Genomic DNA, 16,799 nt, shown 5'->3' on the forward strand with positions numbered 1-16,799 from the left:
AAAGCACACAGGTTCTGCTCAGGGAACTGTTCAACATGAGTTCCTTAAAATTGGAAAACAAAGTAATTATACTTTATAAACATAAAAGTTGAAGTGTGTATGGAATGTCCATTAAAAAGTTCACTGTATAAACAAATTGTGGTATATTTATAAATGGAATACTACACAGCAAAAAATAAACAGACTGGTAATATGCAATAACATGGATGAATTTTAAAACCATTATGTTGATTGAAGGAAACCAGATGTAATATATATGTGAATACATACTTTATTGTTCTGTGTACATAGCATCCACATGGGCAAAACAAATCTAAGATGACATAAGTCAGAATGGGGATTCGTTCTGTGAGGGTATTGAGTGCAAAGGTATAGGAAGGACCTTTACGGCGTGAAGGAAATCTATGTATCTTGAAGTAATGATCAAAGGGGTGTACACAAAAAGAAAAATTCATCAAGTTGTATGCATCTTCCTGTATGTTAAGGATTCCTGAATTTAAAAATTAAAAAAAAAGATGCAAATGTTCAGCTACCAGAGTTGGCTTCACATCAAAACAAGCACAGCTAGACTGTCACCAGCTGATAGCAGTTAAACCTATTCTGTTTCTAAAACCGGCCACTCAGTATCCGTCTTCAGATCACTTTTCAGTTTTGTGAGTATACATCCAGAGATATTTTAGGTATATATAAACAAAATTATCAAAATTGTGTGCTGAAGATGTTTTAGATAGTAATTATTCACAAAAAAGGTAGGAGTACCTTGATTTCACATGGTATTTTATGTATTATTAAAAAAAGAGCACCTGATTCTATAGCTCTACAGTTAACACTAGTATCTTAGATAATCTAATATCTGAAAGATATAGTCTTTTAAAGACTTTGTATTGAACAGGCATTGACTTCGACCTCTTTCCAGCCTCCTCAAAGGCCTTCACCACTCAAAAGTGATTTTCCAAATTTGTACAGAAATGCATAGGTTGACATGCTCTACCCCTAGAAAGTTCCTAGCTACCAAATTAATTTTTCCCACCTATTCAGTCTCCAACTAGTAAGGTGGCTGTCCATTTCAAATTGTTGACTGCAACCAGTTAGAAGATTGTGAAATCAATTTTGAGGGTCACGAGTAGTGTGACCCTCATTTTTTTAAAAAGAATGAATTCACTGTCAGAGTGAAGCACACTAATCCCGCCAGGGCCAGTCGGTAAGCAACAGGTGACACATGCACTGGTGTCTCATTGGAATTCCTGGGTTAATTTGTTGGACAGATAACATCATACAGACTAATTTTATATTATCACCGCTACCTGTGATTTATGAAATGAGGTACAAAGGTATTTTATTTGCTGATAGAAAATACAGAATTTTAAATTGAGTCCCAGTGAAGAAAATTAAACATGATAGAAAATACAGAATTTTAAATTGAGTCCCAGTGAAGAAAATTAAACATGTTTTTGGGAACGGATTTCATCTGGTATAGTGTGTGTGTGTGTGTGTGTGTGTGTGTGTGTGTGTGTGTGTGTATTAAAATACACTAATCAAACTAGTGTAAATTGCGCTCAGAGAAGTTTCCTTAGTATCAGAATAAAAAGAAATAAAGTGAAAAATACAGAAGCATGTTCAAATTTGGAATTATAGTGAAAATATTGAGAAAAATGTTCAGTCTAATCAGAAAATCCTGACTTTACATCTTATTCTGAAAAGAAAAAGATAGTGCGTTTCCTGTAAGTGAAAGTTGAAAATCTTCAAAATTAAAAGGACATTGGAAAATACACCATCATCAACTTGTCAATAAGCCCCTCAAATATGTTCTTAAGGGAAAAGGCATAAAGTTATTGGCACAATTTCTCAGTTGTTCTGCAAATCTTAATGAAAGAAGACAATCACTGAATTCAGTTCCTATCAACGTAGCAGAAGAGGAATGGCTCATACAAAGTGCCGACAGTCTTTTTCATCCAGTATTTATGAATATAGTGCTTGGTTTTTTTTTGGTGACAAAGCAGTTGATAAATTAAAAACTATAACTCTTGGCAATAACACTATATCAACTCTATTACCACAGAATATTTTGAAGAATCAATGATTATGCAGTCGCAGTCTAACTTGATGAAAGTACTAATATTGCAAGTTGCATAACACTTTTATGTGATATGTGCAGCAAGAAAGTTTTATAGAGGAGTTATTGTCTGTGAAGAAAATTATATTCAGAACTAAAAAATAGCATTTAGGTCAATAAAAATTAAACTATACAATTTATACTGGAATTGCAAGTGATAGAACAACAAATATCAAGAAACACAGTTTAAAAAAATATTTTTAGAAACCAATAAAAACAAGATAATTTGAAACATTAAATAAAAACAAAACATTGTATATAAGGTTCATTTGGTTTCAAAACCTTAAATAATTGAATTATATTGTTCTATGAAGAGAATAAATTATTGCGACTGAGTACTTCATTTACACAGAAAATCGATTGCCAGACATGAAATTTATCATCATGTTGCATTAAAATGAAAGAACTTACTGCTAAGAGAAAGTAGATTCACATTACTACTACTCACAACTGCCTATGTATGTGAACTAGGATCTTCAATTTTGGCCTATTTAAAAATAAAGGATAAGATCGGGCTCAATCGTCGACCAAATGTGCATGTAGCATTGTCCTCATGAATGCTGCACTGGAATAAATTTATGAACAGGTAAGGCATTATATAAAATGTTTTGCTGATTTGCTTCAGTACTGTTTATTATTTTTTTATTAATTAAAGTTTATTGGGATGACGACTGTTAGCAAAGCTACATAGGTTTCAGGTGTACAATTCTGTATTACATCATCTGTGTATCACATTGTTTACCACCCAGAGTCAGTTCTCCTTCCATCACCATATATTTGATCCTGTTTATATTTATTTCCATATTGTTTTATAAAATGTTTATATTACCTTTGTTGTTCTCACTGTATTCTACACAATAAAGTATTGTGAAACTTGTATTTCAGATATGTGTGTGTACATCCATATGTGTGTACACTGGATTACAGTTTAAAATCTATTTCTTTACTGTGGGTTGTGGTTCACAAAGTTGGAAAAACAGTCAACGCGTTAGAAGTTAGAAGATAAAACTGGGCGAGTAACACACCTGCAGAACCATGTGGCCCACGGACCACCAGTTTGCTATCTGAGCTGCATGGTGGAGGATACTGAATATGAGTTAAATATAGAATTGACTTTGCAGGTTAAGTTGCAGCTAGAATGGAGAATGATATAGAAGTAAAGCAGTGTTTTAGAAGCATTAACATAGCCCCATTGCAAGACTGGCAGGAAAAGAGACTGAAGACAGACGGTGATTACGATGCTAGGACAATCCAGGAATGAGACCTTAATACAGAATCAAGAGGAGCGGTGGGAAAGAGGATAGTGGAGGTAAAACAAGAGTGGAAAGGGACAATGGTAGCATTTTAAAGCTGGGAGCGACCTCTGGAACCAGCGATTGCATCGCCATGTTCATACAAATAGGAAACGTAATAGGAGAGCAAAACGCTGAACCTACTCAGAATTTGTCTATGACGTCACACCGATGCAAAGAGTCGTCAATAGGTGATAGACTTGTGATCCGGTCAATGGAATTAACAGGATTCCTTCAGGATGTGGAGGGTGTGCTTTCAAAGCTGTCTACTGAGTGGACTGAAATGGACAGTGATTGTCATCCATTTTAGATGAATTCCAATTAGTTTAATCAAGGTGTGCCTACAAGGCGTGCCCAACCCAGGTTTCTCCCGCACCTCGAAATGGGTCATTTAGCATTCAACTTTTTCAGAGAGTACGTACCCTAAAACACCAAACCCTCGAGAAGTTTTCATTTCAACAGCTTAGGCTTTATAAATGAGCTCCGAGCTGCTCATTTGCTTGTCCGATTTCCCAACCGCAAAACGTCATTGAGCTTTTTACGAAGGTGCTCAGACACAATCCCCACCGCAGGAAGGCGAGCAAAACAGGCGTCGGTCTAGGAAACCGGTCTAGGAAAGGGACGCCTGTGGGAGTCAGTGTTGCGCTCTGCGGAAGGAAGCCGCAGGGCGAGTCCGGCTGGAGTTGGCCATTTCCTTTCTTTCCTCGAGATTTCGGGCTGAGGGGGAGCGGGGCGGGCAGGTCCATCGGCGTGTCCCCGCGTCCCTCTACCCTTTCTCCGAATCCGCCCTGAGTAAGCGGCTGACAACTCCAACTCTCCAGTGCCGAGAGCCGGAGGTACGTGCCGGGAGCTCCCGTGCCCGGCGCCATGACTAGCTCGGCCCCAGGCACATCCCGACACTCGCCCTTGGCAAGCCCCAAGCGCGCCTCCGGGTTCCGGGTGCGAAGAGGAAGCTTCTCGGGAACCCCCAAACCCCTCCCTTTTAGGAAGGGTACAGACGGCGTCTTCGTTTCCAAGGAAACCGGCCCTGCCATGACGTCACTTCCGCTGACCTGTCTGGCCTCCCAGACTGTTGGGAGGAAAAGAGGAAAACTGAGCCACAGCCACGACGGTGGACGCGAGCGTCTGCTGTCTGCGCATGCGCCCGCTCAGCGGCTAGCTTCTATTTATGTGGGGGATCCAACATGGCGGCTGCGGCGACCCTGGCGATGGCGGTGGAACCCATCAGAACATAGTGGCGGGGAAGGGGGCACGGTCCGCACTCACGGTGGCGTCGGCGGAGACGGCTGAGGGTGGTGGAGGGCCGAAAAGCGAAGGAGAGCAAAAGGAAGGGCGGGCAGGCCAACAACTCGGCGTAGAACCGAGCGCCGGCTCGAGCGAGGGCAGAGGGCCAGAACAGTGGGGATGGCGGAGCCGCGCAGAGTAGCGTTTATTAGCCTGTCACCGGTGAGGCGGCGCGAGGCCGAGTACCCGGGGGCTGAACGCGAGCCCGAGTACCCTCGCGAGCCTCCCCGGCTGGAGCCGCAGCCGCACCGTGAGCCGGCCCGGTCGGAGCAGCCGGCCCCGCGGGAGGCTGCCCCCCGGTCGGACGCGCAGCCCCCGCCGCGCGAGAAGCCGCTCCCCCAGCGCGAGGTCAGCCGCGCCGAACCGCCCATGGCGCTACAGCGCGAGCCTCCGCGGCCGGAGCCGCCGCCGCCGCCGCCGCCGCCGCTCCCGCAGCTGCACTTGCAGCCGCCGCCGCCGCGCGAGTCTGCTCCCCGGGTCGAGCCGCCGCAGAAGCCGCCGAGGGAGACGGTGCGCCTGGAGCTGGTGCTCAAGGATCCCACGGACGAGAGCTGCGTGGAGTTCAGTTACCCGGAGCTGCTGCTGTGCGGAGAACAACGGGTACAGAAGGTTCCTCTCTCGTCCCCCAGACCCCGGGAGTCTCGGGAGCCGTCCGCCTCCCTCGGTGGTGTGCACCGTCCGACGCCTGCCCTGAGCTCTGGTCGCCCTGGACGGGCAGGGCTTGAGCAGGCGGACGGGTGCTTGGTGCTGCTTTCCTCTGCTCCCGGGGTTGCCCAGAGCTCCCACCCGGCTCCACCGACCTCCCCCCGCTTGTGCGCCCGTTCCAGTAGCTGCCCCGAGCAAGTGTGCCTCTGCACCTTTCCAAACCTCAGGTTTTCCTCCTTAATTTCTGGCCCCCCCCCCTACAAAATCAGGGGGCCCTGCAAGTTGCGCGGTTGGGTTTTCAGTGTGGAGCTCCACAGCTGTCCTTTCCAGTAGAGGGGCAGAGAAAGCCTGGGGGGCCACGCCCCCCACTCTGAAGCGGGGAAATCGTGTCACCCCCTCCAGTAGCCTCATCTTCCTCGCTATTTGTTACGCGTGGCGTTGTGGCTGTTGAGAGGCGCTTGTGAGCGTGGAGTATTCATTGAAGGGGATTTAAGAGTAAGCGAAACATTTTCAGAGTTAGTGATCTGGTGACTTATTTTTCTCTCTTGATGCGGGTGAACCTTTTTGGCTTTGTTTTCTCCGGAATTTGTTCATATTGTAATTGACTTGGGAAGGTGACTCGCCTGTTTCATGTGGTGCCTACTTATCCTATTCTTATTTGAGTGCATGTTAATTAGTTTCTAGGTGCGAGTTGGAGGTTCTTGCACTTGGGCCGTTGTAATGTGTAGAGAATGATGGAAAAAAAATCTCAGCTTTGAATTTTTAAAAACTTTATTGAAAAGATATAGGTATGCCTTTGATGGAACTGGTGAACAATGGACATAGAAAGGTTTGGTGGGTTGGTGGTGATCTTCAGAATTAAACTAAAAAGGGAAACGATAGTGGAACAGTAATAAGAGAACAATTTCCTCCATTGTTTAGAGATTATGCTCTTTTTTAGGTTTTGCTTTAGTACAGGTCTAGCGGACTCCAGAAGTCACTTGTTTTATCTTTATTCTTGAATATCTTTGTAGTTGAAATGAATGACTCCTAGGTTAAAAATATGTCATTGTCACTAGATTTTGTTTATTTTATTGCAGATAATCTTTTAATCATTAATTTACAAATACTGTTGTGTGTCAAATCATTACTAAGTGATTTCAACCAAAATGAATTAAGGGTAGAGATCATTTTGGTCTTTTCTACGTAACATTTTGTACTTTGGTGCCCCTATTATTTATAAATGTGATGTCATTTTTTTTTATCCCCAAAAGAATTTTGAAAATACTGGATTGGAGCATTTTAAAAATAAATTGTATTTGATTTTCTAATCTAAGTAGGTTTGCAGTTTTACTCCCTAATCTAGTTCATAAATTGCAGGTGAAAAGCATCTGTTTGGATAAAAATAAATAACAATAGCTAACATTTACTGAGTTCTTAGAATATGCTAGACACAGCTATGACTATGGTGTGTGGTTTATCGAGTTTAGTGCATTTCAGCTCTGTGAGGTAAGGACCATTATCCCCATTTTGCAAATGAAGAGGCTAACAGAGTGGTTACATGTGATTTTATTAATACTTATATGCATATCATTGCCAATTCTTAGTAAGACAGAAATTCTTGTAGTTAACTCATATAGCTTAAATTTACAGGAATCTGCCAAAATGAGCTAAAATTAAAGTCATAGTAGAAATACAAAGACCTCTATTATGACTCTCTTTATGCTGTAATATTCATGCATTGATAAATTAACAATAGATATGTATCTTAATTATAAAAACGTTAATTTTGACACCTTACCTTGTTAACTTGATAACATCAGAACTACTAGTTTCATGTAATAGGGGAAAGATGAATAATTCCATTTAATTTTACAGTTTACCAATTTAGGCGTTTATTAGTTCAATTTTCTCATTGTATAGTTAGCCATATATCAATGGACATATTCCACAAAACAAATCCATTTTTTATATAATACATCTTTGCAATAAAGAATTGCCAGATTTTCCTGTGATTACCCCCAATGAACATATTCATTACGTAAGTATAGAAAACACCTTTCTAAATGGAGTTGTCATAGATCCACAAAAGGAAATCCCAGGAAGAGAGACCATCAAAAAGCAAAATGTGGCCATTAGAATTGGTCTGGAAAGTGGCGATTCCCAAATTAGTTTCTTTTCCCCCTCGGGGGGAGTCCAAATATTTTTAGGGATGTTAACATGTTTTCAAAATAGCTTTAATTTTGAGTTATTATCATTGAACAGCACACCATATAGCAGGGTAAGAGTAGAAAGGGAAGGAAAAAAGATCTTGTGAAATTAAGAGAAAAACGTTCTAAAAATTTGAAATAGCCATCTATCACTGAATAAGATTTTAGTTTCAGACCCTTGATAGGTGTAGGTATAAAAAATCTGTTACATGTGAACACCATCTATATTGGGGTGCATTTAAATCATTGTATTTCATAAATACTGAAATGAATAGTAAAACCCTGATTAACTGAATTTTTTCTATAATCTTTATTTATGAGAAAAAACACATTTAAACAGGATATGTTGGCAAAATATGAAATTCAAAACCTCCTTCCAGGTTGTCAGGACACAGCTTAGCTAAACCTTTAACCTTTGTTAGATCTGTAGAGTATGGAGCCCTGATTGAGGTAATTCAGGATGATGACTGAGACACCTAAATCATCTCTATCCTGAAAAATTAGTTTGTTCACCTTTTCTGGCCAAAGGGAAATAGTACCACTTAGAAATACATTTTGGCAGTAATTCATATACAAGCAATTCTTTTTTTTAACTCTTAGTAAACCAGAAAATCAGTTTGTGAACATGATTAATTGAACATTTACTATGAAAGGAAAAATAAATGATAACAATGTTAATGTTATCATATTGTTACAGAATTCTGTGTTATTCCATTGCTTGTCTTATGACCTATTTTGGATAATATGTATGGGAAAGAGCTCCTGAAAATGGTGTTAATGAGTTAACGTCAAAAAACAATTACTGTGTCAATTTTGCTTGGTGGCAATTGGTAAATTTGATATTTATAATACTTTTCAGATCCTTTTTTCATCTGAAAAGCATACAGCTTACGTAGAGCCTTGATGGTGGGTACGGGGTTACTTCTTTACAATGAAAGAAAAGTGAGTCAGTTTTCGTAAATTTATTTTTAGAGATTATCGAGTAAATGAGAGATTTACTTTTGATTGCTATGTAAAGTCTACATAAAATATTTTAGAATGACACATAAGGTGATTCTTATTTAAAAATGCATCTCCATGTGTTTATATTTGCACGTATAAGTAAGACCTAGTAATTGGACCTCAAAGTGTCGTGCAGGCGCAGTTGACAACGACAAGGCAAGTTGGTTACTCACTGTCCTTAACTTTAATCTCACGTTAAGGCCACATTCTGAACATGCCTAGTGTTTCTTATTTCATTATCTGGCTGTTCCTGCTAGTTTATTTCCTTTTACGTCATGTTTATATTTTCCATGGGTTAACTCCTGTTAGCATAAAGGATTCTGTACATTTATTACCTGTTACAGTAACTTTTAAAATTGATTCTAAAATTATTTTCTTTAGTCTTTAAGGAGTATTCCTTTATGCTAGTGCCCTAGATATGATGAATTGTTTTGTATTCCTTCTCTCCATATTTTTCTGTCATATTTTTTAGATTGATCACATCTCAGCTTTTGTATCCAGGGTGAAGTGTCCCAATTCCAAAGTGTGCAAATCTTTGTCTCTCCTGAATTTTTTTTTCTTGCCCTTCAGGGTCAACCAAATCTGTATCCAGTATTTCAGCTGTAATGTACTTTCACTTTTAATTATTTGAAGATGCTACTTCAGTAAAAACATCTAGCCTTCCTTTTTATTTAAAAAAAAAATAGCTTTCTAGTCAGTTGTCTTGTATCGTTTTGTTTTGGCTTTTTTGTATATTGAAAATCCATATGAAATGTGTCTGCTAAAATAGTAAACTTGAGTAAAGGATGTGATTTATCTTTTTGTTTGTATTGGTAAATAGATGCTAAATGTGGAATCCTAGCTGTGTGTGTGTGCGCGTGTGTATTTTTTTTTTGCGTGTGTGTATTTTTAACACAAGTATTATAAGAAACTCTCCCTCTCCCCTGCTAGAAGTAAACCATGTAATGTAATCTATTTGCAACGATGTCATTTCTGTAGCTTTATTTGAAAGTAGAACGTATTCCGGGAATGGATCTCCATTGACAGGATGTAGGTATTGTGGACGTTGGTGCTGGGCCTCAGCCGAAAGTTATAGCAGCTACAGATAGTCTAGTAATAACTCAGGACAGATGATGAAATGCTGATTCTAAATTAATAACCTAGAGATCCCTGCAGGAGCGTTTCCTGACCAGAACAGGTAATCTTTTTAGGAAGAACTCAAACTTGAGCTATAAATGGGATTTTCATTTTTATCTAATTTTCTTGGGGGGTTTTTTGGCCTTATTTTGGATGGGGTGACCCTGAGATCATTTTACAGGTGGACGCAGTTTGAACTGTAGAATGTGTAAGAATCCATTAAAATGGTAATTTTTTTTTTTTAGTACAAATCAACATTTCTTTCTCATTTTAGTGCTTCTAACTTATTTGTTAACATTTGGAAAAATTGACTCACATTAAATTTAAGGATACCTTCAACTCTAGATAAAGTAATACTAATACTTCTATTTTTCCCCCCATTCACTTAGAATCAGAAGAAGCCCGTTCCCACAGAAGACCCATTCAATGATGAGCGTCTAGAGAGGCAAGAAGTGGAAATGTTGGCTAAGAAGTTTGAAATGAAATATGTGAGTATAATAAAGTGCTCATGTAGGTAACTTTATCCTATTGGCCTATTTTCTTTCTGTGATTGAATGGATACTTCCAATCTCCTGTGGAACCACATTTCTCTGTAATACCTGGAATAGCTTTACTACCCTTTGAAGGATAGCAGTGAATGAGAGGCAGTAGTGGCAGTGTATTGTTGTGGAAGGAGCAAAGGATTTATGAGTTAACACAACTGGATTTTGATCCCATCTTTGCCCTTTTAACTAGGGTGACTTAGTGAAGGCTATTGGCTTGTTTATGCTTTGGTACCTGTGACGGGAAAATAAGATCTGCCTAGCCAACTTTTATAGCACAAGGGTTTTATCAACATCAGATGAAAAAATTTATTGTTAGTGTTTGACATATTGAAAGTGCTATGTAAATGTGAAAAGCTGTTTAGTCACTTAACATATCACTCTTGTGGAGAGCTGTGTCTTACTCTGTACATGTCATAACTTCTTTTTAACATAAACGTTTATGGGATTTTAACCTCTTAATTGACTACCCCACTGATATTGATCATCTAGTTCAGGCATTCTATTCCAAATGGTCTTTACCTTTGGTCCTTCGGTCACTTTTTACTGCTTCTTCTTAACTGTTGTGGTTGTCTTAAAGACCACAACAAATTATTTGCAACCTTTTAAGAAGATCATCAGGCCAAAAGTGACCTGGGAGAAGATACCTGGTCCAGTGCTAGGCTCTCACAAAAGATCACTTGTAAACAATGAACGAAAATCTTTGTTGACCGATAGTTTACTGTCCTATGGTTCAGGAGTAGCAGATTCAGAAGTCCCAAGATTTTTGCTCAATCAGTGAAGCGAGCCAGATGGACAATAAATGTGGGCGAGTGTCCCAAACGGGACAGCACGTGCCATATCTAAAAGGGCCAGTTCCAGCCCTTTGCTCTGCAGGAACTTGGGCTTAAGTTCCTCTAATATCTTTTTCGTTTAAATACTCGTTGCTAATTAGAACACCTACTGGGCCAAACCAAATACATCGGTGGGCCAAATTCAGTTCTCAAGCCCTCATTTGAGGCCTCAGTGTACTGGCTTCACTGTTCATCTCCTAGTGTATTTACCTCCTCAGTCCGTCTCCTTTTACATTTTGCCCTTTCTTGGCCGTGAGCAGAGTGGTTGGTGGTACGCGTGGGAGGATATGCCACTTCCACTGTGGAGGAGAATGTGTTTGTAGGACATTTCAGAGAACTGAGCAAGTTAAATTCAATTGGGGGTTTCCAGATTTGGGCAAAGATAAGGTGTATTGAGATGTGGCTGGATCTATGAGTGATGTTACTGGTGAATTCTGTGGTTGGTGGAAGGCCCGAGGGGCAAGTGTAAGGGCTTTTTATGGTCTTGCATATGCGTAGCTGTTGCTTGTGCTGGAGGGGAATTGCTCGAAGTGGAGCAAGCTGCCACTTGCGGGAGAAGAGGAAGATGGCCATGGAGCACAGGCAGTGTGCCTTCTCCTATAGCAGTTACTCGGGGTGGAAGCATGGAGACAGCACTGGTAGTTCAAAGCTGTGGTAACAGAATTACAGGGAGTGTAGCACTGTAAAAGGAGCACCCTGTATGGAATGGTTTGTGTTGTTTTCCCCTATTCTGTCCTGTTTTTATTGCCTATGTCCTATTTCCTGTTGTGTTATTCTTTAGGTAATGTGACTACATATTCACCATCAATTGCTAAATGTTGTGTTTTTTTGTGGGGGGGACATTATGACCTAATGTATACTAAATTGGTTGTTGTACATAAAAGTTAGTAAATAGCTGAGTCCGAGTTTTGACATCTCTACCACTCTATAGGCTCCAAATTCGTCTTGGTTACTGTAGGAAGGCAGCAAGATGCAGTTTAAATAAAGTCCCTCATTCCTTTACTCATTCCCTGTTATAAGGCTCCAGATATTTAGGCTAAATAGCCTAGTTTCCAACACCGTTGGGAGGTGGTTCCTAGATTGTGTATGCTTTTTCTGAGGCCATAAACTAGAGCAGGGAATGAGGTTTGGTTTGACAGGTATAGATTTGTTCTGTAAGCCTCCTGGGGCATAGGATAGCCTGTGATGGTTGTAAGATTTCTTTCAGTGTTTTGTTTTGTTTTTTTCTCACATTGTCACCCCAGCCACCTTGAAACATCATGCTATCCTAGAACTGGATATGAATTCAATAATCTAACTAAAAGTGCTTAGCACAATACCTGGTACCTAGCAGGGGCTCAGTTAAGACTATCTGAATCTGACTGACTCGGAATAGGTAGACATGTATTCTGTCAGGCATTTATTAGCATTTATGAAATCACATTATGACTTAAAACCTACCTACTATGCTATGCAGGCTTTGAATACCATCTTTGGTGCTTAATTCTATGTGGTTTTGGACTCTCAGAGCATAATGGCTTTGTATTTATTTTGGAAGGATAAAGTTAGATTTGATGTTGTTAAAGTAATTCTGAGTAGTCTTCTAAATAAAACAGTTGATCAAATGAAATTAAAATTGTTTTCATTCAAAAAGTACATTCACAAAACGTGTTGATGTTCTATTGGTGTGGCTTTTAAAATTGATTTTGTCCAGGCAGGTTTTTAAGAATGGCAATATCTTAGAATAACTGTGTAATTTCCAAAGACAGACTTCTTCACAGTAACTACTACTAAATTGAGCGAAAAGGGTATGATTTTTATACTTAAAATAATTACAGATTGTTTAAAAGTGCCCTCAAATACGGGACTGATACAAGTGGATGTTAGAAAGCGTTTATGCACTCTTTCTGGGAGTTTTAAGAATTCTGTCAGTTACTCATATTATTAGTTGACCATTCACACTTGCTGAGGGGTTAGCACTTTTTTGGGATCTTCCTTGGCTGGTTTTCTTGTTGGTTTTGGCCTTATCTTGGGTCTGGTCCCTAAGGATCAACTTGGTAGGGCTTTGGGTAAAGCAATTTGGACAAACTTGTTACCACCACCACCACCAAATAAATTCTACTTACAAAGCACAAATAACAGTGTACTTAGGTTCTATAGACCGACAATAGTATGACATTACATATAGTGTAAAAACATACAATAATAACATTTTAAAGCAAACTGAAGGGGGATCTTTAAAAAGTCAAGAGACGTCTCAACTCAATAGTTTCTAACTGCAGTTACCAATTGTAATCACTTGCCATGACATGCCCTTTTAATTCCTTGGCCTCTTTGCAATGAATATTCTCTTTAACTTCTGTAAACCCCTCAGGAACAATTGAGAATTAGCAGTTTTAAGGTATTTGGGAGGAAGACCCTCTGTCCATAAGTGGTGATTATAAAAATCGGTATATTTCTGTGCTGTGAAGTCAGCTCTTGGCTGTCTTTCTACCGGCTTAACTACCGTTTTATAGGTTAAGAAAATCAGCAGAGGGGAATGGAGAGAGATTAGGTTGTGATGGGGCTAGGACAAATAGGGAAGCTTTACGACCAGGGGATATTTTCTTCTCAATTATAAGACTGGAGTCGTAGCAATTAGTGTCATGCTTGCTCTATCTTCCATAGGTGACCGATGGATGTTGGGTATTAATTAGATTTCTTACTTCCTGGAGGCAATAGGGGGTCCTGTAGTAGGAACACCTTGTTTGTTAGTATGTTTTCCAGCTTAGTGTTACAGTGTAATCAGACTGCACTGGCTTGAAACACCGATTATCAAGTTAAACAGGTACTAATGACTCAGTAATTTTCTTCTGAGTCATAGTGAAGTAATACCCTGGGAATAATCTTAAAGGGGTTTCTTCATTTTAGGTGTAGCAAAATTCAAGGCTTTTGTTTAAATTTGGAAAATATAGTTTGTATTTTTATAAGATGTATTTATTGTGTAAACTGTTAACATCAATAACTGCAAAGGTCGAGAAAATGTATCAAGTAAGACTGTGCTGCAGGGAGTATTCTTGCTAAGGACGCTGAAAGAGAGCAGTTCAAAATAAGTCTGTCTGTCTGTCTGTCTGTCTGTCTATCCTTAGCTCCTGTGGTGAAATTTTACTATTTGTGAATTAATTGGTTTGTGCCTTTTTGGCAACTGTCAAAAGTTTGGTTTCAGTTTATGCCATTTGCATGTCACTGACGTTTAGCCTAACTGGGGAACTAGAGAACTGGAGGTTAGGGAATAGAAGTGGGGGGCGTAAGACAGGCAAGGAGGGTGTGAAGCAGGAGGCAGGGCAGGGGAGAAGTTTTTCCAGTAAGGCCAGAAGGCGAGGAAAAGGAAACTGAGTCAAGAAAACTACCATGAGGCCTCCGTGATGAAGGCCTGACAATAAATGCTTTAGCAGAAAGCCGTGAAAGGGTAGAGCAAAGACTGTGTAATGTAACCCTGCTGTGTGACACTCAGGTATGGATGTGTCACATACAGGTTATCCACAGCTCTGTCCCCACCGTGGGACTGTGTCAATAACTGAACGCTGTTGAACGCTTTGTGGACCAGACCCAAGAAAATAAAAGTTCTTGAGTGGGTCATAAGTGTACTTAACAAAAATTCAAAAGATACTAAAGGTAATACGTATGATGAAAAATAAATCTTCCTGACTCCCAGCCAACTAGTTTCCTCCTCACAGGTAATCACTGTTTCTTGTCCCAGAGATCAATGTGTATGTAAGCATTTCCATATTTCAAAAATTTTGGTCACTGTAAAAGGAGATATAAATACAGACAAACAGAGAGAAGAAACTGAAAATCAGCTAATCCTCTATAAGCCCACTGTCAGGAATAACCACTGTTCATAGTTTGATGATTTTTCTTTCAGGGCTTTTAAAAATGCATGCGTGCTAAAAAAAAAAAAAATGCATGCGTGCTTACGTATATGCTCTCTTGCTCTTAAAGAAATTTACATTCCTGTTATTAAAAACAAATTCAAATAATACATATCGCGCCACAGTCTTCCTTCACCACTATCTCCAATTATATCCTTTTCCCATTCTTAATAACGGTGGTTGTCTGCTTGTGGGGATTCTTTGAGCATTTTATATATATCTGTTGACATACATTGCTGTGTTGTGCTTTTCATAAGTGAGATCCCACTGTTTGTATGATAGCTGAAGAAGCAGTGTCTTGTTATTTTAACGTTGTCTCCAGGCTTAGCAGGTTGAACACTTTCACCTGCTTAGTGAACATTAACGGTCCCTTTTCTGTGAATAGCCTGAACTATATATAACATTTGGCAAACTGCTTTTGTTGCCTTCTATATTATTAATTATTCCTTGACCATGTTGTTTTAAAATGGCTGTTAACATGGAACATTGTTATGATGCTATAATTGATAGTGTTTGGTAAAGATCTTAAATTTGTAAGATCCTTTTTTGAGAGGCATTTTGGTCAGAGGAATACAATTATAATGTAGTAAAGCTTTAACCATCGTGTTTACTATTGTTGATACAATTCACATTTATTTATTTAACCATTTACTGCATATATTAGATTATGTACTCAGAACGATTAACAACAGTTATCGTTTCCTGTGATAACTACTGATCACCTTGACAAACTTAAATGTTCCTAAATCTCTCTATACGTGTTATTTGTACTTCTGCATATGTCTGATTGTGCTCATTACAAAGAACCTATTTGGTTTGTTTTCAGTTTTCCCTAAGTAAATCTTACAGGCAGCTAGTTGTGCCTAGACCAAAAAATAAGTTAGAGCAGAAAAATATCATCGTGATTTTAAGTAGGACGCATCAAGGAGAAAAGGTTTAAAACTTGGGCTGAGCTATGAAGGTGGGAGAATTCAGAGAGGAGTAAGAGATTATACCAAATAAGGGGAAAGCATGAGGACATTGCTAAGCATGAGATAGCAATGTGTTTGGGGAGTGTAGATAGATAGATTGAATGGGTCAAAGTGTTCAAGTTGGAAAATTTTAAGAAAAAAGTTGGAAAGGTAATTTGGGTTAACATGTAGAAAACATTAATACCATAGTAAGAGATTTGGATTTATCTTATAATAGGTAGGATGCTTCTAAAGCATTTTGAGCAGGGGGTGATATGAATGGTATTTTGGAAATATTAATTGGATGACATTATACAGGATAAATTAAGGGTAAATACGAGGAAGGAGAGGCTAATCAGCAGTCATTCCATTTAAATGGAAAACAATAGCCAGCATTATAGCAATGTGGAAGGGAAAGGAAGCTGTAGATGTGAATAAACACATGAACAAAGATTTGTTGTGGGGGTAGAGTTGAAGTGGAAATAATCTTGAGAGGTTTTAAAAAATCAGCATTGTTGAAATATAATTAAAATAAATGCAGTTCATCCTTTTAAGTGTGCAATTTGATGAATTTTGACAAATGCACGCAGTCCTGTATCTACTACCACAGTCATGATATAGAACAATTTCATCACACCAGAAAGTTCCACGATCATGATACAGAACAGTGTAATCACCCAGAAAGTTCCCTTTGATTTCTCTACAGATAATCCTCTCCCTCCAGCACTGACCCCTGGCAACCTCTGACCTACTTCCTGTCACTATAGGTTGGGGGGATTTTTTTTTGCCTTTCCTAGCATGTCCTCTGAATGGAATCTTACAGTCTTTTCTGTCTGGCTTCTTTAGCTAATGCTTCTGAAATTCATCCGTGTGTTCATGTATCAGTAGTTCCTTCCTTTTTGTTGCTTTGTAGTAATCCATTGTATGGATGTACCACAATTTA

The 16,799-nt window shown here is 39.3% G+C and overlaps 1 protein-coding gene across 2 annotated transcripts in view; it reads left to right on the top strand.

Annotated features, from left to right (window-relative positions):
• Positions 1 to 4,119: 4,119 nt before the first annotated feature.
• UBN2 (ubinuclein 2) overlaps positions 4,120 to 16,799 on the top strand; it is an 80,557-nt gene continuing 67,877 nt past the window's right edge. For both annotated transcript variants that reach the window (XM_081038402.1, XM_081038401.1), the window contains exons 1-2: positions 4,120 to 5,289; positions 10,031 to 10,129. In XM_081038402.1, the coding sequence (XP_080894528.1) occupies positions 4,810 to 5,289; positions 10,031 to 10,129 (579 nt within the window). In that variant the 5' untranslated portion in view covers positions 4,120 to 4,809. The remainder of the gene's footprint in view (positions 5,290 to 10,030; positions 10,130 to 16,799) is intronic.

Source organism: Rhinolophus hipposideros (assembly GCF_964194185.1).
Source record: "Rhinolophus hipposideros genome assembly, chromosome: 25".
Lineage (NCBI taxonomy): Eukaryota > Metazoa > Chordata > Mammalia > Chiroptera > Rhinolophidae > Rhinolophus > Rhinolophus hipposideros.